Source organism: Doryrhamphus excisus, chromosome 1 (assembly GCF_030265055.1).
Source record: "Doryrhamphus excisus isolate RoL2022-K1 chromosome 1, RoL_Dexc_1.0, whole genome shotgun sequence".
Classification (NCBI taxonomy): Eukaryota; Metazoa; Chordata; class Actinopteri; order Syngnathiformes; family Syngnathidae; genus Doryrhamphus; species Doryrhamphus excisus.
The window spans coordinates 24,191,055-24,217,985 of NC_080466.1; the positions used below are offsets into that span (position 1 = coordinate 24,191,055).

At 42.2% G+C, this 26,931-nt stretch overlaps 1 protein-coding gene across 1 annotated transcript in view; it reads left to right on the forward strand.

Moving 5' to 3' along the window:
* The window catches only part of tspan4a (tetraspanin 4a), a 212,691-nt gene that overhangs the window by 147,081 nt on the left and 38,679 nt on the right, over nucleotides 1–26,931 (forward strand). The window contains exons 4-5 of the mRNA XM_058045907.1: nucleotides 19,083–19,184; nucleotides 23,951–24,082. Of these exons, the coding sequence (XP_057901890.1) occupies nucleotides 19,083–19,184; nucleotides 23,951–24,082 (234 nt within the window). The remainder of the gene's footprint in view (nucleotides 1–19,082; nucleotides 19,185–23,950; nucleotides 24,083–26,931) is intronic.

A 26,931-nucleotide genomic window follows, 5' to 3' on the forward strand; every position in this document is an offset into this window, starting at 1 on the left:
CTAGCTGTGAGGTCTGTGCGCTAACCCCTAGACCACCGTGCCGCCCACAATTTGGCATACAAGTAAAAACTTTGTTCACACACACAGACACAAGACCAGCGACACAAATGGAAAGATAACCGATACAACCAGCAGCCCCCCCCCCCCCCAGCCACTTGTTGGGGGGGGGGGAGGGGGGGTGCAATGCATATGTGTGTCTTTGGATGCGTGAGTGCGTGGCCTGCGACGCTTCCCCTATCAGGTGCCCAAACCTATTTTTTCTTTTATTTTATTTTACTTTTATTTACCCAGGCAAGCAATTTAAGAACAAATTCATATTTACAAATGCAGCCTGAACAAAGAGCAAAAGCATTTTGACGGGAGAGGGGAGTGCTGAAAATAAGAACAACGTTGTATAAAATTACAAATATCAAATATGTAATGCAAAAGCATGAAACAACAACATTACAGCAATGGGATATGGCAATAGGCCTAATCAGCAAGTACATGAGTCAGATGGAATTAGTTAATAAGTTTTGTTTAAAGACAGAGAGAGATGTGAAACCTGAAAACCTGGAGCTCAGTTCGCAGGGTGTCATTGTGATACACAGCAGTTGCCATGGAGAAGTCCGTGGTGGCCCCAGAGAAGAGAAACAACAGGTGTCCATGAAGAAATTAATGGAGGGTCAGAGCGTCCCGCTGCAGCAATCTCTTGGGAGAAGATGTTTTCACCACACGACCTTGGTTCGCCATGGTGGAGACATCAAAATCCAGATTTAGAATATCGTTTAGGGTCAGTTCGGGAAAGCCACATTCCAGTAGACCAGGCTACTTTAGTGTCCATTCTGGTCTCCCAATGGATCCAACTGCCTTTGCAAAGCCCAAATCTTCTCCAAGATGGCATCCTCGTTGTGATTGGCAGCCACAGTCAGAGTGTGAACGGCTTTGCCCACCAAATCATTCATGATGGGCAGCTGTGGGCCAACTCCATCCGCTGCCTGCATCCTACGAATTCTGCGATACACCAGGAAAGTGCCCAATCCCATCAGCAACAGACCTGTTATCATGGTTCCGAATGTGCTCAGCGCGTGGTAAAACCAAACCATGAGAACTATGACAAACATCTTTGTCAACACGGAATTGTGCACGTGAGAGCAGTTTTAAATTTGAATTAGCCCCATCGTTATATCGCTAACTCTAGGAGGCAGTGGCGTCTTCTGGAAGGTCTATGAGCCCACATGCGGCATTCAAAGAAATAAATAAATTGTGGCGTGAAGTGTCTTTGTATCTCAGTCATGGTGTTTAAAACGGAGAGGCTCTCAAAAGGGTGAGATGTCTCCTGGGATTTGACTGGTTTAAAGTGGCGATGGCGTAGATGTGCCTGTTCAAGTTAAAGAACACGACAGTTTGTCTTCTATTGGGTGGATTTGTTAAGCTGTGGGGTTTATGCATTCACACACAGCATATGGGAACAAGGACGAGGTGATAGAAGAAAGAGAAAAAGGTTTGTTTGTCTGTGGCAGCGTCGAAGAAAGTTATACATAAGTTTCACTTTCTCACATAGCAACTACGGTGCATTCAAGGACAGTCAAAGTGTGAATCCTTGACTTGGCTTGACAGAAAAACATCATCATGGACACAAAGACATGCAACAACTGTGGGCTTTCAAACATTGGTACATGTTGATCTACTGGATGTGGAGTGGGTTTCACAGTGGGCGCCATCGAACCTAAAACCGCCACCGGTGGCCACACACTCGTCTATGCGTACACACAACAGTTCACCCACACGCACAGATACAGCACTTCAGACTCAATTTCTCTGCAGAGGTAATCTGCAGCGGTTCAATGGAGGCAGCCGGCCATCTTCTTGAAGATGAAGTTTTCAACTCAAACAGTTCACACTGCAAAAAAGTGCTGGCCGAATATAAGAGAAAAAACACCAGATTTAACATACTTAAAACAACCAATCATGATACAATCAATCATGACATCCTAATAACTAAATTAGAAAGATACGGAATAAGAGGATTAGTTCTGAACTGGGTCAAAAGCTACTTAGCTGACAGGAAGCAATACGTAAAGCTCGGAGAATACACATCTGCAAGTTCATATATTACGTGCGGAGTTCCCCAGGGGTCAATACTGGGACCAAAACTGTTCAACTTGTACATCAATGATATCTGTAAAGTCACGAAAGACTTAAAGCTGTTATTATTAGCGGATGATACCACTGCTTTTTGTTCTGGAGGGAGTACAGACGAAATCATTAGAAAGGTCAGAGAAGAAATTATCATATTAAAAAGATGGTTTGATGATAATAGATTGTTGAAGTAAAACTAAAATCATGCTGTTTGCTAACAGCAGAAAGGACACGTACCAGCAAATACAAATAGACGGTGTAGACATTGAAAGGGTGAAGGAAAATACATTTCTGGGGATCACAATAGATGAAAATATGAGCTGGAAACCTCATATTACAAATATACACCATAAGGTGGCCAGAAATATTTCAATATTGAACAAAGCAAAATCTGTTCTCAATCAGAAATCACTCCACACTCTTTATTGCTCTCTGGTTCTACCATATCTTACTTATTGTGTGGAAATATGGGCTAATAACTATAAAAGCAATGTTCACTCGCTAAATGTACTGCGAAAAAGGTCAGTAAGGATAATTCATAATGCCGCCTACAGAGAACATACTAACTCCTTATTTGTAAAATCACAAATACTTCAACTTGCTGATATAGTTCATCTTCAAACAGCTAAAATAATGCATAAGGCTAAAAATAAGCAATTAGCTAAAAATGTCATCCAATACTTCTCTACAAGAGAGGAGAAATATGATCTCAGGGAAGAAGTACATTTGAAACACTTCTATGCTAGGACTACGTTATGCTAGCCATAGCATTTCAGTATGTGGAATCAAACTATGGAATGGATTGAGTAAGGAAATCAAACAATGCACAACGATGAGCCAATTCAAGAAACAATACAAGCAGTTGATGTTTGCTAAATACAAGGATGAAGAGTCTTGAACCAGTCATGATGTGCTATATATATCACTATATTGACATGCACTATGGTACCCATTATGGCATTGGATGCTCATATCACCTCCTACGAGGTACCAGGTACATTATTAAAAAAAAAGAAAAAAAAATGTATTATGGAAAGCAGGAAGTGAACAAATGTAACAGTTAGTGATTGTAAAAGTACCAGATGGAGGGGTAGGATTTAATAAGCTTTGCTTCTTCCTACTCCTTTTGGACATGTGGAACTGGGAACTGATTATGGGATGCACTCAATTGGAATCTGATGCATGTTCAAATGAAATAAAACCATTACCATTATCATTACCAGTACCATAAAACTAGTGGAATTATCCATCCATGCAGCAAGTCAATTTTACTTGGTAAGAATAAAGATTCCTATATCTAGAAATAGGCAGGACCAAAATCCTAAATTTGAGATTTTTATGTGTAAAAACAAAGAAAAGGGAGGACCTTGAAGCTTACACTGAATACTTTTAGAATGAAATCCATCTGTATTGGCGATCAATCAAAATTGTTTACAATCAGTTACTAGCTTTCTGTTTAATCAACTGAATGCTAAAACGTTGTTCAGCATCTCTTCAATGCTGTTCCGCTGGACATTGGTGTAAACATGCATGTTACGTTAAATGTAAACTGAACTGCTTTCTGTCCCACTGAATGTGTCCTGAGAGACCGGCGTACCCCCCCCCCCCCCCCCCCAGCTGATACATCATTAGTTGCCTGACTCATTCTAGTCCCATGCAACACTATGCTACTTAATGACATTTAAGCAGGATGCCTTGCAGCCTCCATTCTGCTCCTTCACTTCCCGTCTCACACTTATGGCATCGATTGTCTTCTAACATGGCCGCCAAGTGTCAACCAGGACTTAATTAGAAGCTGAGGATGGAAAAGTGCAAGCATTGTAATTCATTTGGCTCTGCTAATGACTGAGATGAGTTGCTTGGAGGGAAATGTAGCCCATAGTAGACATTTATGCGTGTTAATGCTGTGCTGGAGGAGAGAATTAGAAGTCGAGACTTGTATTTTTGACTCTGCTAGGCCATTCATTATCTGAGGAGCTTTGCAGACTTCAGATCCCGCTTTTCAAAAGGTTAGTGCTTGAGTTAAGTGAAGTTGTAGAAGTTCACAAGTATTGACTGATCTGTCCTGAGGCATAGGAATACCATATGTGGATTGTCTACTGGAGCGTCTTCCCCCTTTTTGAAATGTACCGCAACACTTCCCGTGATTTCAACTCATATCCCAAGCCAAGGGAAATACAACGCGGTGCAGTCAAATGAAATGCCCTTGAAGAACTTTTGACTTTGACTGCAAACGGTCTTGGAGTCAGGGGAAGGTAATCTGGGCTGTGGCTCCCTTGGAGCAAGGATGTAATGGAAGTATTCACATGGCAGCAGGCCGTGCCAAAAAGCGTGGACGCCCGACAGGTGAGGAATGCCAACATTTCTGCACCCTCAGAAACATGCAGAGGGACTGTGACACACATATTTGAAAGACTGACTTTAAATCAAAGATTTTACGTTTCCACGCATGCAGTATGACGCCCCAAACATCATGAACCATCCATTTTCTGTACCGCCTATCCCACGCTGGACTCGTCGCCAGCCAATCACAGGGCTAAAATCAGGGGTGCTCCCACTTTTTCAGCATGCGAGCTACTTTTAAAATGACCGAGTCAAAATGATCTACCCACTACAAAAATGCAAAACATCTATTTATTTTCAAATGTATTGAGGATTATTTGTACGTACAATGTATGTTGATGTACCTTACATAACCAAATGAGCCAATATTGCAAAACACACATAATTAACTATTAACATTTTTTGTAATTACCTGAGTTTACTTTGATGACTTGCACTGAATTGAACCAGCCAGGGATGCATAGTCCGGACAGTAGCTGCTGTAGCCAGCCTCAAGCACACTTCCAAATGTTTATCAGTCATGGATAATATCCGTATCATAATATCCGTATAATATTCCATATCCGTATGGAAGTGATATGTTATTTGCCTTTTTACTTGGTCCAGTTTTTGCCTTTTTACTTGGTCCAGCTCCTTCACTCATTTTAGTGACCATAAACTTTAGCGAGGGCTTAAAATCTCGCAATTCGCCGACTAGCTTAGCACTTTGCATCGTTGTTTACGCATGAGCAGTGACCTAAAGGTCAAAATTCAGTTGTCATCTGACTGGTTGTCCTGTATGTCAATCAAGTAACGGGGATGGATGATAGGCTGACATCGTAAGTTCTGCTGCACTTAGAGACGTTGTTTGATTTGATTGGTCGCCCGAAGGGCAACATTCAGTTGTCATCTGAATGGCTGCCCTGTATATCAATCAAGTGACGGCATTGATGCTAGGATGATATTTTTTTCATGTCACGCCGCGATCGACCAGCGATCGACCAGTACCACCTCCGCGATCGACCGGTAGCTCGCGATCGACTTAATGAGCACCCCTGGCTAAAACCCTAGGCTAGTCACTAAAGCAGATTATCACAGGTTTCTGCTTTTGCAGTCTATTCTGTCTTCCTGCTACAACCATTAAGGCAAATGGAGCGCCACTTTTTGCAAAAATGGTGTCATTTTCCCATCATTATTTACTTTCCTTTAATGTATGATGTATTGAATTGGGTCTCTTCCCTAGGCTGTCGAGAATGAAACTCTCTGAATCTTTGCAGGCCTCTACCATCTGTAACCATCAAGCAACCACACCCGCTATTAATCTCCACTATTTTGTCTCTTCTATGGTTTTCAGCACACATACTCTCTCCTCTATCTATCACTTTCGTCAAGCCACATGTCTCTGCCTCACCTCTCTTCTCCATATACATCTCATCTCGCGTCTCTCTGCTTGTAGTCTTATCACCTGAATAATTGATGAGCCATCTTGGACTCGTCTGGTGTACTTAAAAGGCGACTGAAGTCCGGAGGATAGCGTCAATACCGAGCTCAAAGTAAAACTGTGGCTTGCTTGCCTGACTGTCGCAGGAGTCACTCTTTCCTAATGACCCACTTTCCAAGCATCTGTCTTTTGTCATTTGCACAGCTTCAGAGGACTTAAGGTTTTTTCCAGTCTATTGGAATCTCGTGTAACAGCTGCTTGTGCTGGATTCGTACATCAGTGAGGAGATAGCAGGCCTGCTGCCTGCCTCGTGCTGCAGTCGTGACGACAGGAAGGGGCTTTTAGCTCAGCTCTATTTAGAAAGCAGAACAACTGCTCTTTGTGGTTGCAAGGAATTACAGTTTGTGTCTGCTTTTCATTCAGAATTCTCTTTCAACTCCGTCTCTTTCAGCCTTGCGGTGATGGTGTTTTCAATGTTTTGTACGACAGCTCATTTTCTGCATTTTGAATGAAATCCTCTAAGTGTGGGTGACTGTCGCTAACTGACGTTTGCTACCGGCTAGCTTAATTTGCAGCGCCTTCTAACTGGTGGTGTACAGTCAGGGCCAGCAAGGCCTTCTCTGCTGGCCTCACCACTACAACAAGCACTGCCCTACATTTCAAACTTCAGTCCATCCATTTTTTATACTACTTAATCCTCCTCACTAGGGTCAAGGGGGTATGCTGCGGGGGTGAGTGTTGTAAGCCCCGCCCCCTACCGAAACACCCACCAACCCACCCCGCCCCCCACTATACAGTCTTGTCGGAGATTTCACGGTGTTAGCACGAAGCATTGGCTTCTTCCAGGACATGTTTGTTCAGGTTAAGAGAAAGCTACTTTACCTAATTAGGCAGAAGTGGATGATTTCAGGCCAGCAAGACAACAATATGGGACTGTTTTGTGAACATGGATGAAGCTGGACTATCCGGTGAAAATCTGATTTGCTGAAAATCTGATGGCTTTAGAACTTTACTTGGTCATGTTGAAGAGTCAGAAGCTGTAAGTAACAAATTAATTTATCAATGTCCTAACCTTGTGTATTTTGTGTAAGTAAGCGGTTGTCAGTGTAGCATTATATAATGTGCATAAATGCATGCAAATTACAAGCTCATCAATGTATGGAGTTGCTCATAGCCTTTTTCCACAACAAACAGTGGATCTACCCAAGTTTTAAACACGGATAGTCCGGCAAAAAACTTTTAAGGATCAAATTTACACAACCAGGGCGGCACGGCGGTCTAGTGGTTAGCACGCACACCTCACAGCTAGGAGACCAGGGTTCAATTCCACCCTCGGGCATCTCTGTGTGGAGTTTGCATGTTCTCCCCGTGCATGCGTGGGTTTTCTCCGGGTACTCCGGTTTCCTCCCACATTCCAAAAACATGCTAGGTTAATTGGCCACTCCAAATTGTCCATAGGTATGAATATGAGTGTGAATGGTTGTTTGTCTATATGTGCCCTGTGATTGACTGGCCACCAGTCCAGGGTGTACCCCGCCTCTCGCCCGAAAACAGCTGGGATAGGCTCCAGCACCCCCGCGAAGAAAATGAATGAAGGAATGAATTTTGTGACAGGATAGTCAGCACACAATACTCAATAAACACGGACCCAAGTTACCACTCTTCTAGTTCATACACAGTAAGTCAGGGGTCTCCAACCAGGAGCTCACGAGCTACCAGTAGCTCCTAACCACTTTTCAATTAGCTCTCTAAAGGGTTTATTCATTTATTATCCACTCGTATAACGACAAAACTTGAAAGTGGGATTCAGCAGTAGTCAGGATGTCATCAGCGCCTGGGATTGTAAACAGTCACAGCAAAGTGGGCATGCCTGGAATAAATGAAAACAGACAGTTTTGGAAAGCTAAGCAAATAGAGTTAGAATAGGTGCAGATTGTGGAAGATCTAGAAAGCTCATCATGTTCGATCTGCTTGATTGGAGTTGACAATTCAAAACAGAGGGCTGAAAAATGAGCATAATTGGTCCTCTTTAAATTGAAATTGTAGTATTTATTGCATTCAATTATTCCCAACAGTCTATTACTATATTTCAGCTTTTATGTGTTGCCATATCAATTTGGGATGAGCGAATACACCACTATCTGTATCTATATCTGTACTTTGGATAAGCAGGAAGTGGGCGTGGTTTAACCCAGTGGTGCTCATGCGAAGAGTCCACTGGGCCGGCACCAGTTGGTGTCAGTCCGCGCCAATGCAATTTGCTGTGGTGCCTAGTGTCGCCAAATAAGGTGCCTAGTGGCGTGCAGTGGCACAAACTGCCTTCCAACTGGCTCGTGGTGGCCCGTAACGGCGGCAAGAATTGAGTTTGGCGGCAAGAAAATGTCAAAATGTTTAAAATATTCGTCGCAATCCGCCGATTAGAACCCACTGGAATGTAATGGTGCGAGCCAAATTGCGCCAATTACTTTAGTACATTGTTTTAAGTTGCTATATTAAGTATTATTCAGTATTATTATTATTAGTATTATTTGTCTCCCTTGGGAGAAATGTGGTTTAGAGGCAGGGTACAGCTGCATATAACCAAGAGATATACTACAGACATCGAAAAAACAGACATAGTAAAACCATATACAACAAGCATAAACAAGAGCATAAAAGAAACAGAGCATAAAAACTCCAGAACCATACTGGTTCCCAGACATGGATCAATGTGCAAAAAGGGGATCATCTGAGCTGTGCAATTACCAACTGGTAAACTGGTAAATTAAAGTGAACAGTATTTAAAATGCTAGTTTTAAAGTGCTAGTTCACATATAGACCAGACCTCACATCACATTGCTCGTTTATGAGCTTGACTGCCAGAGGGACAAATGAGTGTTTGTAACGGTTGTGTTTACATAGCGGAACCCTGGACCTTCTCCCTGAGTGCATTAATACGTATTCATTGAACAGAACATAAAAGCTGTCATTTTTGCTTGGGTGATGGCGGCCTGATTGAATAGCTCCTGAGCGTTGATGGCGGAGTTGCCCATAATCTTACTGGCTACTCTGACCAGGTTGATAATCCGGGTTTTTGATTTGACGATTAGATTCCCAAACCAGCTGGTGTTCCCGTACCGTAAAATAGACTCTATTGTTGCTCTGTAGAAAATTTGCTGATGTTTTTGCTGACACCGAACAACCGTAGTCTCCGCCGGAAGTGAAGGCGCTGATGGATTCTAGCACAGACAGTGGCGACTTGTGTCTGCCGGCTCAGGTTACTGTCTATGTCAGGGGTGCTCACACTTTTTCAGCATGCGAGCTACTTTTAAAATGACCGAGTCAAAATGATCTACCCACTACAAAAATGCAAAACATCTATTTATTTTCAAATGTATTGAGGATTATTTGTACGTACAATGTATGTTGATGTACCTTACATAACCAAATGAGCCAATATTGCAAAACACACATAATTAACTATTAACATTTTTTGTAATTACCTGAGTTTACTTTGATGACTTGCACTGAATTGAACCAGCCAGGGATGCATAGTCCGGACAGTAGCTGCTGATAGCCAGCCTCAAGCACACTTCCAAATGTTTATCAGTCATGGATAATATCCGTATCATAATATCCGTATAATATTCCATATCCGTATGGAAGTGATATGTTTTTTGCCTTTTTACTTGGTCCAGTTTTTGCCTTTTTACTTGGTCCAGCTCCTTCACTCATTTTAGTGACCATAAACTTTAGCGAGGGCTTTAAAATCTCGCAATTCGCCAACTAGCTTAGCACTTTGCATCGTTGTTTACGCATGAGCGGTGACCTAAAGGTCAAAATTCAGTTGTCATCTGACTGGTTGTCCTGTATGTCAATCAAGTAACGGGGATGGATGATAGGCTGACATCGTAAGTTCTGCTGCACTTAGAGACGTTGTTTGATTTGATTGGTCGCCCGAAGGGCAACATTCAGTTGTCATCTGAATGGCTGCCCTGTATATCAATCAAGTGACGGCATTGATGCTAGGATGATATTTTTTTAATGTCACGCCGCGATCGACCAGCGATCGACCAGTACCACCTCCGCGATCGACCGGTAGCTCGCGATCGACTTAATGAGCACCCCTGGTCTATGTGAATGCCCAGGTACTTGGATGATGTCACCTGTTTTATAGTCTTACCATGTATGGTCACAGGGCTTTGATCACCAGTTGATTTGGGGTCAAACAGCATTTCCACAGTTTTACAGGTGTAAATGTGAAGTTTGTGGTCCTCACACCAGTGCACAAATCTATCCACGCACCCTTTGTGGGTGGATGCGTTGGGATTCTTGGTGAGCAGACTAAGGTTAATTGGCCACTCCAAATTGTCCATAGGTATGAATGTGAGTGTGAATGGTTGTTTGTCTACATGTGCACTGTGATTGGCTGGCCACCAGTCCAGGGTGTACCCCACCTCTTGCTCGATGACAGCTGGGATAGGCTCCAGCACCTCCGCGACCCTCGTGAGGATAAGCGGTAGAAAATGAATGAATGAGTGAATGCCTCATCAATCTAACAATACTGATGCCTCGTGACCAGAATACTACATATAATTTGTCTTTCAATATTTTGAGAAATAATAGGCCATAGTTAAACATGAAACATTTTTTAAAAATTATCATAAAAAAAACATTATCATTAAAAACAAACACAATAGAGAGAAGGAGTGATATTTGAACCCCAATGTAGTGAGGGTGAACTGCATTTACTTGAAAGGTTTTATATGTTTGTATTATTTATATTATTTGTATTCTAAGTTATTTATTTGCTAAATACTGATTGTGAACTGCTTCAGATGATGTTGTAGTGAACCTTTGCTCACCGAGTCATGTTTTTAGAACCAGAAAATCCTCACTAACCCAAAGTTATTAGCAGTAATGCAAGTCCTATTGGTGACCATTTATCCGAAGATTAGGGGTAACTTGGTAACCGCCCATACGTATGTCACATCGCGAGAGATGCTGTGGCTCTATATTGGAGATTGTGATTCAAAACCCTGCTGTAGCACATATTCTGCATGCAATACATAGTAAACACGGACCTAAGTTACCACTCTTCTAGTTCATACACAGCGAGTCAGGGGTCTCCAACCAGGAGCATGAGCATCATGAGCATCACGTCATCACGAGCGCCTGGGAGTGTAAACAGTCACAGCAGAGTGGGCATGCCCGGAAGCGGGCCGCGGGTGGAATAAATTAAAACAGACAGTTTTGGAAAGCTAAGCAAATAGAGCTGGAATAGGTGCAGATTGTGGAAGATCTAGAAAGCTTATCATGTGTAGCTGCTCGATTGGAGTCGACAATTCAAAACAGAGGGCAGAAAAATGAGCATGATTGGTCCTCTTTAAACTTAAATTGTAGTATTTATTGCATTCAATTATATGAAGTTATTCCCAACAGTCTATTATTATATCTTCATTTCAGCTTCTATGTGTTGCCATATTAATTAGGGATGAGTGACTACACCCCTATCTGTCTACCTATCCACAATCTAACCCAAAGTTATTAGCAGCAATGCAAGTCCTATTGGTGACCATTTATCCCAAGATTAGGGGACTCATGGAGCTCCCGTCTAGGTAACCGCCCATACGTATGTCACATCGAGAGATGCTGTGGCTCCATATTGGAGACTGTGATTCAAAACCCTGCTGGAGCACATATTTATTATCATTTTGATGCAGACTCTCATGTTGTCTGGCGGAAAAAAAATCTTGCCTGCCCACTGGAAGCTCACCTGCTACTGCTGCTGACACTTGAATCATTTCCATGCAAAGCAGATAATGAGATGTGGCATGTTTTAGGAAAGGTAAATGTGTTTATGTGGCATGCGCTTTACCAAATTAGCTATCCTGACAAAATACTTGAAAATCTGCAAACCTTTTTCCCAAGTTATTTTGGGCAGCCGGGTGGAAAGGGTTAAAAGAAAACATGGTACAACCCAGATACTGCTGTCTGTTGATGAAAGTCAGACTTGCACTCATCACATTTCTGGCTTTATTGATTTTTGCCTGCTGCTTATGGAGACGGGTAAACAGAAACAGCATAAACAGCCATGTTCGTAAGACAGGTTAAAGCAGTATTAACTCACATAACAGGCATTTGAAAAAGTGCGAGGAAGGGAAGGTCGGAAAATACTTGGGAAAATAGCATTTGGTGCCTAAGATATTACTATTTTGCTCGCTCATTTGAAATATGCTGTTTTTATCCACCGTATCTGGTTACTGAGATATGATAGTATATACCCTTCAAGGAAAACTGCACTTTTTTTGGAATTTTGCCCATCATTCACAATCGTTATCTGAAACATAAACATATATTTCTCTCCCTTTTGTGTGTGCTCTAAACTCGAAAACAAGTTAGTATGAGCTAGCTAATGTTAGAGCAAAAGTTTCATTGTCCAAAAAAAATTGACTAACTTGTACATTAACCAAACTACAGGGATGTTTGTATTGTATTGTAGCAGCTAACACGAAAAACTATCATTATCTAGCTGCTCATCTCAGCATCACTCAGAGACGGAACAGACGGAAGAGTGTATACCTAGCTCTCAATTTTGCTACAAAGACTCAACAAGATGCTTTTTACCTGAGGACTGGAATACAAGTGTTGTGCTGGAAGAAACAGCCACTCCAAGTGTTGTAGCTGTTTAAGCTGTCTATGATATTTGGAATCAATGCACTAGGAAAGAAGTTTTGATGTTTTAAATCGTCAAAAGATACTGTAAGTATTACCTGTTATCATCAATGTACTTATTAATGCATGATCACAGCATGTATATAAAAAGATAACACTTTGTTAGAGGTCAAAATAGATGCCTCCCAATGATGTGCATTGTTAGCTGGCTCATATGAACTGGTTTTCTTTTGTTAGAATGCACAGAAAAAGGAAAGAAAATATGTGTTCATAAAGGTTTGTGGATGTTGGGCAAAATTTCTAAAAAGTGTAATTTCCCCTTAACAATCATGAACTGTGGATTAATCAGAAAAATATTTGAAGCACAATTTTTAAACATTTGTTCTCCTGTGTAATAAATGTTATGGATACATAAGTCATTGTCACGCCGAGGAGAGGGTTGGGCCCAAAATTCTGCACACAGGCAGGAGTTGGTAGCAAATAAAAAGGTAAGTCTTTATTGCTCCTAAAGCAAGTGGAATAGTGACAACAAAAACTATGGTGCAAAGTGACAAAACAGAAAAGGCACCACGAGGGAAGCGAGCAAGGTCCTACAAAACTGAAAAATAGCTACCAATGAATGAAGGTAGGGAGCAGCTACCTGGTTGGTAGGAGGGCGACGAGCTGCAGGAGAGAGAACAGCGCTACAGCAGAAAAAAGGAGGCAGAAGGTCAGGTCTGTCTAGCATGTGGCGTGCATCCAAAAGGAACAATACTACCACGCCCTCCTGCTGCCACAAGTGTGCTTAAATGGGAGAGGAGGTGATTGAGAACACCTGTGGCTGGCCAGGGAGCTCCTCCCATCAGGGCGAACCAGGGCCTGAGGGGAGAAAGAGAGCATGAGTATGAGGCAAAAGACAACTGAGGAGAAACCAGTGGGCGGCTCCCAGGAGCCGGGGTGTAAGGGGGTGTCACGGTGTGGCGTGACAGTATCCCCCCCTCCCGACTAACCGGGCGGACCTAACAGGTTACCTGGTTTATCAGGAATTCTCCGATAGAAGTCTGAGATGAGGGACGGGTGAAGGATAAGGGCGTGTGAGACCCACGAGCACTCTTCGGGGCCGTAACCCTCCCAGTCTATGAGGAATTGGACCCCTCTGCCACGCCTCCTGGCATCGAGAATGGACTTAACGGAAAAAGTGGGTTGGTTTGGGGGTGGTATCCAGAAGAGATGCTGGCTGTGGCTCCCAGAGACTTGCAGAATGCCCTCCATGTGGCTGTCGCAAATTGCGGACCCCTGTCCAACACCACATAGAGTGGAATCCCATGGATGCGCACCACATGTTGGACCAAGAGTTGGGCCGTCTGCATGGAGGATGGCAGCTTGCGGGTGGGATGAAGTGGGCTGATTTGGAGAATCTGTCGACGAATGTAAGGACGGCAGTGAAGCCTCTCGAAGCCGGGAGTCCAGTAACGAAGTCCATGGCCACGTGAGACCATGGGCGGGAGGGGATGGGGAGGGGCCGCAACAGACCCGCAGATGCCAGACTCGAAGATTTGTTCCAAGCACAGGTAGTGCAAGCGGCTACAAACCGCCTGGTGTCAGAGTGCAGAGATGGCCACCAGAACCTCTGAGCAAGAAGGAAAGCGGTCTGTTTGGCCCCCGGATGGCAGGCGAGCTTGGAACAATGAGCCCAAACCAGGGCCTCTGAGCGGAGGTCTTGAGGAACGAACAAGCGGTTGGGTGGGCAGCCGGGAGCCGGAGGTGCTTTGCTGTTTGCCTCTCTCACACACCTCTCCACCCTCCATTGAAGTGAGGGATGCGGGATTCGGGTAAGATGGTCTCCAGAGGGCGGGGTTCCTCCGGTGGTGCGAACATCCTCAACAGGGCATCAGGCTTTCCATTCTGTGACCCTGGCCGGCATGTGACGGTGAAATCGAACCGAGTGAGGAAAAGGGCCCAACTTGCCTGGCGGGGCCAGGCATTGGGTTCAGCCGTTGGGCGGAGCGGATGTAGGATAGGTTCCTGTGGTCCGTGACCATGACGAATGGGTGAGCTGCCCCTCCAACCAGTGCCTCCATTCCTGTAGGGCGAGGACCACTGCCAGGAGTTCATGATTTCCAATATCGTAATTACGCTCGGTGGAGGACAGACGTCTGGAAAAGACGCGGACGCCGAGGGGGAGAAAATGAGGATATTGTCAAGGTAGACGAAAACGAAACATCATGTCATGCAATACGTCGTTAATGAGGGCTTTAAAAACAGCGGGTGCATTAGTGAGGTCGAACGGCATGACGCGGTATTCAAAATGTCCCAGCGGGGTGTTAAAAGCCGCCTTCCATTCATCGCCGTCACGCACAAGGTGGTAGGCGTTGCGTAAATCCAGTTTAGTGAACATGACGGCGCTATGGAGGGGTGAAGGCCAAATCGAGCATGGTCAGAGGGTACTTGTTTTTGATCGTGAGCTTGTTAAGGGTGCGGAAATCGATGCAGGATCGCAAGGAGCCATCCCTCGTCTTAACGAAGAAGAAACCTGCCGCCAAGGGTGAGGAGGAGGGGCGTATATGGCCGGCCGCAAGGGAGGAGGAAATGTAGTCCTCCAGAGCCTTTTGCTATTATATAGGCGCGAAGAGGGGAGTGGCGCTCCCGGCAACAGGTCGATAGCGCAATGATAAGGGCGGTGGGGTGGGAGTGACATGGCGCGATCTTTACAAAAACCCTGGTGAAAGGAATGATATTGCTCGGGCACTAATGAGAGGTCGGGAGGAGCCAGTAGGGAAAGGTCAGCGTGAGAACCAGGAGACGAGGCAGAACGCAGGCAATTTGAGTGGCAGAAATGGCTCCTACTGGTTATCTTTAGTGGGACCAGTCAATGAGAGGGCTGTGCTGTCTAAGCCAAGTAAGGCCAAGAACCACTGACGCCGAACGAGAAGGGATAACAAAAAAGCTAATGGTTTCCTGATGGTTAGCAGCGAGACGAAGAGAGCAAACACAAGTCTGGTGAGTGACATTAGCAAGGTGACCCCCGTCGAGGGAGCGAACGGACTTAAAGTTAAATTTTTCCATTGAAGTGTGAATACCGGACAGAAAATGACATTTTGTATTTATACGTCTTTTACGTTTTTGTTTTTTGCTGAAAAGGCACAAAGAGGGGATGATGTAACTTTACAACAGAAGAGAGCATGTTTGGTGCAATTTTAAGCCGAAAAACCAGCCACAAGGAAGTGAAAACCAGGGAGTGAAAAGGCATCTTGCTGTGTTGCATGAAGGAGGTTACGCATTGAAGGGAAATGTGCACATGTATGCGTTTGTAAATGCACACAGTTCAGTTGCAAATGTGAAAATACTGTAGTTGATGATGTTATACTTCTAGAAAATAGTCATTTTCAAATAAAACATTTTATACGTTGTCAATAGCCACGTTTAAATGAGGAGTTTTTCTCTTTCCGAATGGAATCTTTCCGAATGACCTTTCCGAAAGCAATGGTATACATGGAAAGGAATATTCCAATCTCTTGTCTACATGCGCCGCTATATTCAACCAGAAGAGTCAATGGTGCATGCGCAGTAAAACGTAAACATCAACATCACGTGATACCGGCTTCCCCGAGTTTTTCTTTCACTTGTTGGAATAACTCCGTATTGCCAGTTTCTTGAAATTTATTTTAAATCAAAAACAAACTTCAGTGCCGATTGCTCGCCTCCATTTTTTTTAAATCGAAGAACGTCCCGAGCTGCGTGTTACGTCATATCTCAGCATTCGCTGAAAGAATGCACCCGGGAACAGGAAAAGATAAAGTTCAATCTTGCTAATATTTTATGATTACGCTCGGCACATGTTTTATATAGATATATATTTTCTTTTTTAATAAAAGTGGACTTGTGAATGGCGTATAGAAGGGTTTAGATTCTGTTTTACAGATGGTGCTAATGCACACGAAAGCTGCTTGCCAACCGCCAATAAACAACAGAAGAAGAAAAACACCACGAAGAAGAATGCGGTCTGACAACTTTCCGTTTGAGCGGGTACAAGATACCTCAATCGGATTGGGGAAAGGAATATTCCACCCCTGGGAATCCCATTATATATTCATTCGAATTGGCACTTTTCTTTCGGAATGAGGTGTATACAAAGGTTCTTTCCGTTTGAGCAAATAAACCGAATGGAATTGGAATATTTGGGTTCATGTAGTATACGTGGCTAATGTTGTGGCATAGTTGTTTAGATATTTTGGCTAAATATTCATTCATTCATTCATTTTCTACCACTAATCCTCATGAGGGTCGCGAGGCTGCTGGCGCCTATCCCAGCTGTCTTGGGGCGAGAGGCGGGGTAACACCCTGGACTCGTGGCCAGCCAATCACAGGGCACATATAGACAAACAACCATTCACACTCACATTCATACCTATGGACAATTTGGAGCGGCCAATTAACCTAGCATGTTTTTGGAATGTGGGAGGAAACCGGAGTACCCGGAGAAAATCCATGCACGCACGGGAAGAACTCCTGTACACCACATCATGGAATGCATTTTGATCACAGCTTCGGTCCGGCCAGAACCACAACCAGAACCAAGCCAGAACCACCACTGAGTCAATATAAGTTGAGACGCTACACTCTGGAGTTTCACAGACATTTTTCAATGATTTTCAGTTAGTATGTGTTGGAATGTTGAAACTTTTGTTGAGCAAACAATCTTTTACCTTGACCGTGCAACGTTTCAGTTCTTTTTTTAGACCTCCCGCATATATTGGACTCATTCCTTGCATGGTTTGACGTCCATGAAAACGGTCCTATGAGCTTCACAATCACTAAATCTGCGTGTAATGTCCCCACCTGTGAGCAATGTTAATGTGTTAGACAGCAATCACCACCAAATTCATTCAAATTAGAGATAAAGAGGATTAGAGAGGAGTTTGAGAAGAATTCCTCCAGTAGAGTTTTTTTTGTAGGATCTGTCAAGGAGCAGCATCCTATGAACACGTTTTATTTGTCACTCATCATTTTATCTCAAGTCCACAGTGTGGAAATTATTAACAGTGGCTCACCTCAACTCTCTGTCATGATCAAATCACATTGTCACCTCAATCATTTGCCAAGGGCACAGCTGGTTACTATGGCAACAGGAAAATCCAACTGGGAAATATTTTGTCTGTGTTTGCACAGGTTTATGCTGCAATTTTTAATCTTAATTCGAATACTCTCATAATGTAGCAAGCAGTCCCGTCATGCAGGTAACAGAAGCATATTTTCAAGCACTTCAGAGTCGTGCAGTTTAAATATGATGAAGCATCTACAAATAAAGTTGTATATTTATTTCAGTAACACCCTAACAAATTGGCAACTAAAATAAAAGATTTTCTTAAAACTGTTTTTAGACGTGTTTTTCTGCGGAAAACACATTTCATTTATCATTAGTTGGTAATAATGTATAATTTTATTGCTCTCTGGTTCTACCATATCTTACTTATTGTGTGGAAATATGGGCTAATAACTATAAAAGCAATCTTCACTGGCTAAATGTACTGCAAAAAAAGGTCAGTACGGATAATTCATAATGCCGCCTACAGAGAACATACTAACTCCTTATTTGTAAAATCACAAATACTTCAACTTGCTGATATAGTTCATCTTCAAACAGCTAAAATAATGCATAAGGCTAAAAATAAGCAATTAGCTAAAAATGTCATCCAATACTTCTCTACAAGAGAGGAGAAATATGATCTCAGGGAAGAAGTACATTTGAAACACTTCTATGCTAGGACTACGTTATGCTAGCCATAGCATTTCAGTATGTGGAATCAAACTATGGAATGGATTGAGTAAGGAAATCAAACAATGCACAACGATGAGCCAATTCAAGAAACAATACAAGCAGTTGATGTTTGCTAAATACAAGGATGAAGAGTCTTGAACCAGTCATGATGTGCTATATATATCACTATATTGACACGCACTATGGTACCCATTATGGCATTGGATGCTCATATCACCTCCTACGAGGTACCAGGTACATTATTAAAAAAAACAACAAAAAAAACCTTAAACTGTATTATGGGGGTGTATTTTAAATTTGACTCGAATACAAATACAAATACTTTTCTGACCTCAACAAATACAAATACAGGCTGCGTTGCACATCCCCAACCACAAATAACAGTAAAGTAGATCCCTGATTATTGGCGGTTCGGTTTGATGCAGTGGGTGTTCCTCGTCAAGTCAGTCAACATTCTCAAGCAGGAAGATGCTTTGACAAGATGTGATGTTGTGTAACTGCATGTTTTAATGTACTCTCGGGTACTCTCTTAATGTGTAAAAGTGAATTTAAAATGTGTGAGTGACATATTGTTGGGTTTGTAAGTACTGCTAGGGCGGCTTTTTAGGGAGGTGTCCATTATTTGTTTGTGTGTGATTTGCTGAGGGTCTTGGGACGTAACCATTGCAAAATATCAGCCTATTAATATAAACCGCATGTAGTTTTCATTTGAATATCATTCAATTTCAATGTAAACCAATTTTTGGATGAGTTGAGTAACAGCATTTCCTGCTCTGTGTTTTCCAGATTGACCACTATGCCCAGAAGGATTTGAAGAAGGGCCTCCAGCTCTTTGGCACTGAGGGCAACGTGGGTCTGACCAACGCCTGGATGATAGTTCAAACTGATGTAAGACATCATGACATCTAGTGGGGCTACATGTAGAGATAGAAATACCTTGGTTTTCATTATTAATTCGTTCCAACAGGCCAGACAAAAACTGAAACGTCCAAAAACCAAATGTGACACACTTTCAACCCGTCTGACTACCATACTTGCTCTACATGCTCGCCATGGTCAACAAATTATGCCAAAATTGCAGAGCCCATGTACGCGGTAACACGTATGTCGGGACGCAAGTCTCGCAAGATCCATTCTTGTCTTCAGTCATGGGGCTCGAACTTTGTGGCGCAGCGCAAGGTGGCACAGGATGGCGCACCACACATAATTTGGTCCAACAAACCACTGCATGCATCCAGTTTGGTAATTTGGTAGACTGGCAAACATTGACATTGTAGGGCAAACAGCCTTACAGGATACTGTATTTTGTAAACTAAGTACTATATATTTGGTATTGGGTGACTAAATTAAGCATTGCTATCAATGTACCAGTTTGTTACACACAATGATGTATGATAACCAAGACAGTGTACAAAAACCAAGCCAAAATATGTTTCCATCAATGGTAATGGTAATGGTAATCGTAATGGTAATGGTAATGGTAATGGTAATGGTTTTATTTCATTTGAACATGCATCAGATTCTAATTGAGTGCATCCCACAATCAGTTCCCAGTTCCACATGTCCAAAAGGAGTAGGAAGAAGCAAAGCTTATTAAATCCTACCCCTCTATCTGGTACTTTTACAATCAGTAATTGTTACATTTGTTCACTTCCTGCTTTCCCAATATAGTTTAAGAGTTTTCTTTGTTTTTTTTTTTTTTTTAATAATGTACCACGTACCTCGTAGGAGGTGATATGAGCATCCAATGCCATAATGGGTACCATAGTGCATGTCAATATAGTGATATACGTATATAGCACATCATGACTGGTTCAAGACTCTTCATCCTTGTATTTAGCGAACATCAACTGCTTGTATTGTTTCTTGAATTGGCTCATCGTTGTGCATTGTTTGATTTCCTTACTCAATCCATTCCATAGTTTGATTCCACATACTGAAATGCTATGGCTAGCATAACGTAGTCCTAGCATAGAAGTGTTTCAAATGTACTTCTTCCCTGAGATCATATTTCTCCTCTCTTGTAGAGAAGTATTGGATGACATTTTTAGCTAATTGCTTGTTTTAGCCTTATGCATTATTTTAGCTGTTTGGAAATTAACTATATCAGCAAGTTGAAGTATTTGTGATTTTAGGTAAAATCCATGGTACCTTGATCAATCATATGAAATCATATGAAAACGAAGGTTTAACTTTATTCCATACTTCTTATAAGATCTTTGAATGCCTCTTTTTCTCTCTGACTGCAATCATTTTAAGGTTAATGGAATGGGAAACTTTATTCTTGTTGATAATACTTACCGACTTTTCTATAAAAAAAAAATGACAGCAGAGAAAAATATGTGAAATGTCTCTGCCACATTCTAAGCCTCCCAAGTTTAAAATGCTGTGGTAAAAAGCTGACAGAGATAAAAAGCACCATCCAGTCGGGGAGGTAATCTTTGTTCCCAGCTCTCACTTTGATGTGCTTTCCCCGTACATTTGTTTTAAATTCAAGCCGAAAAAAGAAGCAATCGAAACTTAGAAATATAAAAAAGTGGACGTGTGCTGCCAATAATGCGGCTGGTGATGCCTTCAGGTGACATCAAAGGACATGTTGGAGACTTCGGGGGTCTTTGGTTTTATTTCCACATTTGGTTTCATCCGTTAGCCGACATGCAGTACATGCTGACGGCTCAGGTGTGTGCATGTGTCTGCACAAAGCTACACCGCATTAGCGTGTTCATGTGTGATGAAACCACCATGACAGCGGTAAGTAAAATGTGTGTGTGTGTGTGTGGGGGGGGGGTTAATGTGAGGCTTTCACTGCATGCAGGTTGATCGTGGCGGCATGGGGCACTTTTTGTCAGATCACCGTTGGATGTGTGATAGCTCTTTGTTTTGCCGCTATTCTCGCTACCAAGCCTCCTTCATAGGTACATGCTGAGTCACTGAATAGATAATAAGGCATATGTCCCTGGAGCAGGGTTCACCCTGAATAGTATTAGCTTACTCAATAGTTAAGCATCTCCATGCACCACATGAGGAAAAATACACCAGAGATGTGTGAGGACAGAAGTCACCAGTAGTGTTTGTTCAGCATGATTCTTAAAACTGCAGGAAAACTGCACTTTTCTAATTTGAAGTCTTGAACCAGTCATGATGTGCTATATATATCACTATATTGACACTTACTATTGTACCCATTATGGCATTGGATGCTCATATCACCTCCTACGAGGTACCAGGTACATTATTAAAAAAACAAAAAAAAACAAACCTTAAACTATATTAGGAAAGCAGGAAGTGAACAAATGTAACAGTTAGTGATTGTAAAAGTACCAGATGGAGGGGTAGGATTTAATAAGCTTTGCTTCTTCCTACTCCTTTTGGACATGTGGAACTGGGAACTGATTATGGGATGCACTCAATTGGAATCTGATGCATGTTCAAATGAAATAAAACCATTACCATTACCATTACCATTACCACATGACCAATGACCTATGCCACCTACCAAAAACATGATTGAAACACCTCCACAAACCTTTTCATTACTTCATCTGGCTTGCAGACATGTCTGGTTAATTTAGATTTTTTTTGCTGACATTTTTAATTAAAACATTAAAGAAATCATAGTGTTAAAAATAATGTTCCAAATATAATACTTGTGCATTTTTGATCCATTTTCAATTACAATGCAGGTGGCCAGAGCCAATGCCAGCTGTCCTCATAATATTTTCTGGGTCAGACACCAAAAACTTGATGATTATTGGACAATCTGGTGGCCAACTGAGGTCTACCCTCCTTTAATCAATTAGTCAGATAGCTAAATCTGCATAGCAAACCCTTTTGACAAAGAAGATGTCAAAAGTAAAGGAGTATGGTGCTAAACCCAAGTCACAATAATGGTAATAAGTAGTTGATGTATTATTCGGTAACTTCAGAATAACAACATTAAAAGTAAAAAATTACTACATTACTACATTGTAAAATTGTTGGCTTAAGGGAGACCTATTGTGCTCATTTTTCAAACCTTTGTTTTGAGTTGTGGTCTCCTATAGAGCAGCTACACACAATAACCCACACAGAAAACTTTTTAGATGTTCCAGAATCTGTACCAGCTGTATTTCCTTGGATTTGTGCTTCCTGCCAAAACAGCCTGTTTTAATTCCACCCACGGCCCACCTCCGGGGCATGCCCACTCCGCTGTGATTGGTCACGCACCCAAAGTGCTTCCTAACTATGAACCATATAAGGAAGTCAACCCCTCTGTGAAGTCACAAAGTGGCAGTTTTACCACACCTTTTGAAACCGAGCGATTTGAGGCATCCCAAACTTTTTTTCAGGGCTCACTTCCAAATGAGCAAACCTCATTATCTGAAACTTTGGCATCGTTTAACACGAGAATACAACATTGTAACTACATTTATAGGTCAGAAAAGTGGGAAAAACAAAAACATTTATTCGGTGTTGAAAATAATACATATACTCTATATGGAACTATATTTTCAAATGTGTTGCTTTCATGGCTCTCTTAGCCAAAAAGGTTCCCAACCCCTGAGCTAGTTGATGTGTTGTGGTAAAGTGTACAGTAATCTAGTTTGATTGGTGTAAAAATGTTAATAATAATAATAACAATGTTAATGTAGCATGATTAAAATCCATGTCACATTATATGTAAATGGTACATTGATAGCACTTTCTGGAGTCTTTTTCAGAAGGTTTTTGTCAGGTTCAAACTCCTGTGACACTTTCAAAAACACTTAAATGCAGAAATACAGAAGAGACAGACAACAATATTCAAAGTTACTCGCAGCGAGGAGAGTGAAACCACATACCCAGTGACATGCCGCTCCACTCTGAATATGCAGTTCACACTCCTCTCTTTTTATTCTCTTTGCAGGGGTCCCTACTACATGGTCGTGCAACTCTAAGGGGGGCGGGTGGGGGGGGGGGGGGGGGCAGTTGCACGAGCTGTATTTGTTTGTCTATGTGTGTGTGTATATGTGAGAGTGATTACTTTTATTGTTTTATGAGTTCTTATCTTGACACATTCTTGCAGGATTAACATGAGCATCTGCAGGCTCGTAGCTGGTGCTTCCAGGCACCTTCAGGACCTGGGGGTCTCTGGGGGTCTCTGATCAGGGTCACGGGAACATTGCCTCTTCAGCACATTCAAACACTTTCTATTGTCTAAGCAAATGGATATAAGGGTGATAACTAATACTATAATAATTGTATCTACATTTTATTCTAACAGTTTTGTAAGTGGAATAAGTGTTTCCCAATTAAGCTGTCACTTTTTATCTGTGTCTTTCTGTGTTTATCTGTGTGTATCGTTATAATGCGCAGAGAAGAGAAAGACATGTCTTCATGTCGCAGATATGTAAGGATTGTGAAGATGGGCAAAATTCCAAAAAAGCGCTGTTTTCCTTTAGGTGGACATTAGTTCACTCTTTTCACAAAATGCACTAATTAGGATGGTAATGCTAATATGACACCTCATCAGATGTCTTAGGTGCACACATGGAGAAGATGAAGTAGGCTCAGAAATGGTGTGAATGGAAGTGGCTGTATTCAACACAAAAGGGTTTGCATATTTAGGGCTGCATGTCATGGCAAGTAATCCCCAAAGAAGACAATTTCATATGTTTTTTATGTCTGCGATGCAGTTCCGCTGCTGCGGTGTGACCAACCACACAGACTGGTTTGAAGTCTACAACGCCTCCCGCGTGCCGGACTCCTGCTGCCTGGAGTACAGCGACAACTGTGGCCTAGACAACCCAGGAACTTGGTGGACGGCGGTAAGCACCAGCATGACAGACCGTCTTAACAGTTGTTGTTCTTTTGTGTCTTTTTATTTTGCTTTGCTTCCTCAATAATACATCAGTCACTGGGGAAAAAAAAAACACCATGCAGACGGCATTGAGGGTAGTGTATTCCTTTTAGGGTTTGCAAACAGGAAGAGCAGTAAACACAAGCATAGCTTAGATGTCTGAAAATGCAAGTGCAGTGTCTGAACAGATACTCATTAGCACGGATGCTGTCTTATTACAACTGAAGAGTCCGACTTTAACCATTTCCAAGCACCTACAATGTGAGATCCTATGTCATGTACGCTTAAGCATCGTGATTCATACCCTGGCCAAATGTTGAGTTAAAGTGAATTTTAATTTGTTGCTTTTAGCTCCAAACCACTCATGAGAATGGCTTCAGACTTGAAGAAGAATTTGTTAGTGATACTAATGAAATCAACATTTATATTGTACATTTTGCTTATTATTCATATCCATAGTCCCCGGTGGTATAATGGAACACACTTCTGCCTTTCATATGGAAGAAAGCATGGGTTTCATACCCAACCACAGTCGTGTCTGACGTAAAAGCTAATCCAAAACCATTCATCCGATTGACTTGCTATAACGATCCCTGACAGGGAATAAGCCCAAAGTGAAGAAAATATATTATTCATATCCATACCTGCCAACCCTAACTTTCTCACAAATTTCCCATATTTTAACTTTCACCCAAAAAATATCCTTCTTACTTGTGCAGGTGACAGTGGAGACTGAGAGAATAATGGTGCAGTTTTCCCAAATGTCTTTGTAACAGAATCCATGACCCGAGTATTCATTGGCTTTCAATATTTAATCATTTTCCTTAATTATAGTTGTGACGGTCAAACATTTCAGACAAAAAAAAAAGCAAACGGTGGCCGTTTCTTCTCTCTCTGAGCTTTTTCACTTCTGCCGTGATGGTAATGTTAATGGTTTCATTTTATTTCAACATGCATCAAGTTACAATGGAATACGTCACATGATTCCATTCACAGTTCCATGTGTCCAAATGAGTAGAAATGATCATTCATTCATTCATTTTATCCTCACGAGGGTCGCAGGGTTGCTGGAGCCAATCACAGGGCACATATAGACAAACAACCATTCACACTCACATTCATACCTATGGACAATTTGGAGTGGCCAATTAACCTAGCATGTTTTTGGAATGTGGGAGGAAACCGGAGTACCCGGAGAAAACCCACGCATGCAAACTCCCCACAGAGATGCCCGAGGGTGGAATTGAACTCTGGTCTCCTATGTGAGGTCATCCGCCGTGCAGCCCCCTTAGGAAATCATGTAAATCCAAAACATACGAGGTGTGTCAGAAAAGTTCCAGGACTGGTGTCACAAAAGAATTACCGTATTTTCTGGACTATAAGTCGCTCCGGAGTATAAGTCGCACATGGCCAAAAATGCATAATTAGGTAGAAAAAAAAAAGTCACATTTTTTGTGGGTAATTTATTTTAAAAACTACTTGACCAAAACAAACATTACTTCCTCTTGGAAGGCAAATAAACGAATAGAGACCAGGCTGAATAGGTGTAAGATATGCTAACACAATGGTTATACATTCATTCATTCCACTCCCGAGGGCCGCGGGGGTGCTGGAGCCTATCCCAGCTGTCTTGGGGCGAGAGGCGGGGTAAACTTTGGACTGGTGGCCAGCCAATCACATAAAGACAAACAACCATTCACACTCACATTCATACCTATGGACAATTTGGATTGGCCAATTAACCTAGCATGTTTTTGGAATGTGGGAGGAAACCGGAGTACCCGGAGAAAACCCACGCATGCACGGGGAGAACATGCAAACTCCACACAGTGATCCCTGAGAGGAGGATCGAACCTGGGTCTCCTAGCTGTGTGGCCTGTGCGCTAACCACTCGACCACCGTGCTGCCCATAATAAAATATAAAATATATTCATTCATTCATTCATTTTCTACCGCTTTTCCTCACGAGGGTCACGGGGGGTGCTGGAGCCTATCCCAGCTGTCTTCGGGCGAGAGGCGGGGTAAACTTTGGACTGGTGGCCAGCCAATCACATAAAGACAAACAACCATTCACACTCACATTCATACCTATGGACAATTTGGAGTGGCCAATTAACCTTAGTCTGCTCACCAAGAATCCCAACGCATCCACCCACAAAGGGTGCGTGGATAGATTTGTGCACTGGTGTGAGGACCACAAACTTCACATTAACACCTGTAAAACTGTGGAAATGCTGTTTGACCCCAAATCAATTAACCTAGCATGTTTTTGGAATGTGGGAGGAAACCGGAGTACCCGGAGAAAACCCACGCATGCACGGGGAGAACATGCAAACTCCACACAGAGATAAATGATCATAAATATAACAATCAGAATGGTGATAAATAATAGCGATACATAACATGACCCTTATTTTTAACATCCACTGCTTGTATCGTTTGAATTTGCTCATCCTTGTATTGTTTAAGGATGAGCGAGTATACCACTATAGTATACCACTATAGTATACCACTATAGTATACTAGTATAGTAGTATACCACTATAGTATACCACTATAGTATACCACTATCTGTCTCTGTTCACCCATCTAAATGATTTGGATCCGTATCTGTCCTCTGAGTGGGCAGGGTATAAACCGGAAGTGGGTGTGGTTTAACCTGGAAATGGACGGAGTTGTGCAAGTGATCCTTGACACTTTATACTTTAATTATTTTTAATGAGCTGTGTGAAGTCGGTGATTCATGTAAACACGGCAAAAAGGGAAATAATCGCTCAGTACTACAAGCAATTTTACAACTGACTTTATATTACTAGA